Source organism: Penaeus monodon, chromosome 25 (genome assembly GCF_015228065.2).
Source record: "Penaeus monodon isolate SGIC_2016 chromosome 25, NSTDA_Pmon_1, whole genome shotgun sequence".
Taxonomy (NCBI): Eukaryota; Metazoa; Arthropoda; class Malacostraca; order Decapoda; family Penaeidae; genus Penaeus; species Penaeus monodon.
Genome location: NC_051410.1, coordinates 21,287,679 through 21,290,214, shown reverse-complemented (window position 1 = coordinate 21,290,214; position 2,536 = coordinate 21,287,679). Strand labels below are relative to the sequence as shown.

Genomic DNA, 2,536 nt, shown 5'->3' with positions numbered 1-2,536 from the left:
AGTCATGCTCTTTTGCATTTCCTTGACCCATAATATTTCTGCATCTGTAATCCCTTGAACTGTGGGGGTTCTTAGAATACCTTTGAAAGACTTGTATTTGAATACATTCATTACCCTACATGTAACTCTCAGCAATTTGTAGTAGTCACTATACCTATTAACATCAATTGTGTTACCTACCTTGACCAGAGATAAATTAACATCCTTCCCACTCAAACCTAACTTCTTGGCCATCCTATGAGTAATTAAAGAAGTATCTGAACCTGGATCCCACAATACAGTGACGGGCAGATTTTTACTATGCACCGTACTAATATTCAACAAAGCTTTGCCTCTCTTCTCCATTACTGCATTGTGAGAACTGCTTTCTATTCTGTCTTGATGCAAAAGTGGATGATGATTCCGATTACATGGTCCTTGGCCTTCAATGACTACATCACACAATTTGCCTACTTTACACCCACGTGCTGAATGATATCCATTTAAACACCTAAAACATATACCGTTCTTCTTAATCATGTCAAATCTTTCTTTGCTATTACAGCCCTTGAACTTGAAACAATTTGTTATCTCATGACTCTCTGAATTGTGTAATAAACAACGTATACTTATATTGTTCTCCTTGCATTTAATACCCTTTATCACTTCATTCAAATTTACAATGCATGACTCAAATTCTCTATTCTTGCTCTGTTGTTCTTCATTCAATTTTCTTATCAGCTTAACCAACTCTGATTCCGAATTGTTTTCGACCACATTTTCAACATGATGTACTGTTGCTCTACTATCACTAGTACTAGTTCTTACATTTGAATTCATGTATTCCAAAACTTCCTTTCTTTCTGCAAGAAACCTAATAGCTCAGAAAACAATTCCCCAGTGACCGAGATATCACTTGCTTTAATTACCCATTCTCTTTTTTGGAGTGAAGGCAGAATTTTCTCAATATGGCTAACAACATTAGCTGTATTTAGTTCATCAGATAGATTTACCCTTTTTAAATCTAACCAACATTGTTCAACCTGATCAACCATTTTAACAAACCCTTTAGTATCACCATCTGATATCTTCCTCAGAGATTTGAGATCACTTATCACCAAGTCTACAATTTTTCTTGGGTTACCAAATTTGTCATCCAACCGCTTAAACATTTCATCATAATTACCCTCCGAGCCCTTTATTGTCTGGAGTGCCTCCCCACCTAAACACATTTTGAGTGCGTATGGATCAGCACCATATTCACTTTGAACCAAGTTCTTATAATCCTCTTTAAATGTAGGATACTCTCTTAAATTACCTTCAAACTTGGGAGGTTCAAATCTCTTTACCTTAACCTTTGGTTTGTCTGTTGCCTTCTTCTCATTATTTGTCATGAATATCTTAGCACACAATTCATTCTTTAATCTTTCACTATCTAAAATATATTGTTCAGCCTCTTTTCCCAGGTTTTTATCTTCTAATTTATCCTCATTATCAGATATAAATTGTATCAGTTCATCATTCTTACACTCTAAACACTTAAATGCCTCTATTACTTCCTCATAATTAGTCTTCAACACTAATACATCATCACCTCTGTCTATTCCTTCTTTACATAAAGTTACCTTCCTGGTGAACTTTCCTTTAGCAGTTCCCCTCTGTTTCTTGAGGGCGTTGAGGTCCCCTTGCACACCCATGGCGATGAAGTTGAAATGTACTGGGAGATCAAGGAAAAGCCATCAGCTGCAACAGTCTTTTATTGGAGCAAAGTTTCAACCTGAAATATGATATTCAGGTAATACAATTGGCATTTTAAATCATTCAAAATTACACATAAATGTTCTGAATAACTAAATAAATCTCCTATTTTGCGTCAAAAGAAATATACATGCATTAATGAATATTAATGCAACAAATAAATCCAAGTATACAATGAACTGATTATCTCACAATACTAAACTAATGTAAGGAATGCACTACACATATCGTGCGACGTAAGTAAATAATCTGCCTAACAATATCACAAATAAATCATACATTGTACATTTTCATTGAACTCACTTCAATGGCCACACTATCACAATCCATGATTCCCAGTAGTTACCGTCACGTATAATCTCAGTTACGGCACAAATCCAATCCACAGCCCATTGGACATAACACTGGCTGAAACGCATATGAAAAGTAAACACTCCAAATGATGGCCGACGCCAACACAACAAACTCATGTTCCGTGTATTTATCAATATTAATGAGGATTATCCTCTTCGGATATTAATTTGAAACCACTCAATATCCTTAAACATACCTTCATGAGTGTAAAGACTTGTGCCCAATAACTGCCACTTCTGTGAAAGGTCGACAACACAAATATTCCCTGCGAAGTGGATTTACACACGAGGCCTCAACCGCACAGCAACGTCATACGTGGGCTCATGGGTAAACAAAAAACACTCGAGATGCGCAACGTAACATCTCACCCGTAATTATCAAATAAACATAAATATTCTTATTTTTCATATACCTATCATACTAATGATACAAATAACTAGAAAGT

At 35.6% G+C, this 2,536-nt stretch overlaps 1 protein-coding gene across 2 annotated transcripts; it reads right to left on the bottom strand.

Moving 5' to 3' along the window:
- Positions 1 to 263: 263 nt before the first annotated feature.
- On the bottom strand, positions 264 to 2,516 carry LOC119589114. Of its 2 annotated transcripts, XM_037937689.1 has the most exons (3): positions 2,288 to 2,516; positions 2,041 to 2,145; positions 264 to 1,756 (listed from the first exon to the last, which is right to left on the bottom strand). In XM_037937689.1, exon 3 carries the CDS (start codon positions 1,674 to 1,676, stop codon positions 816 to 818), a length of 861 nt encoding a protein of 286 aa, XP_037793617.1. In that variant the 5' UTR covers positions 1,677 to 1,756; positions 2,041 to 2,145; positions 2,288 to 2,516; the 3' UTR covers positions 264 to 815. The 2 variants fall into 2 exon arrangements, with proteins under 2 accessions (XP_037793617.1, XP_037793618.1); XM_037937690.1 differs by lacking the exon at positions 2,288 to 2,516 and having other exon boundaries at positions 2,041 to 2,257.
- Positions 2,517 to 2,536: the final 20 nt, after the last annotated feature.

What these genes read in the sequence shown, in the direction of transcription:
- LOC119589114 (XM_037937689.1), bottom strand. Translation starts at nt 1,676, where the DNA reads ATGGGTGTGCAAGGGGACCTCAACGCCCTCAAGAAACAGAGGGGAACT.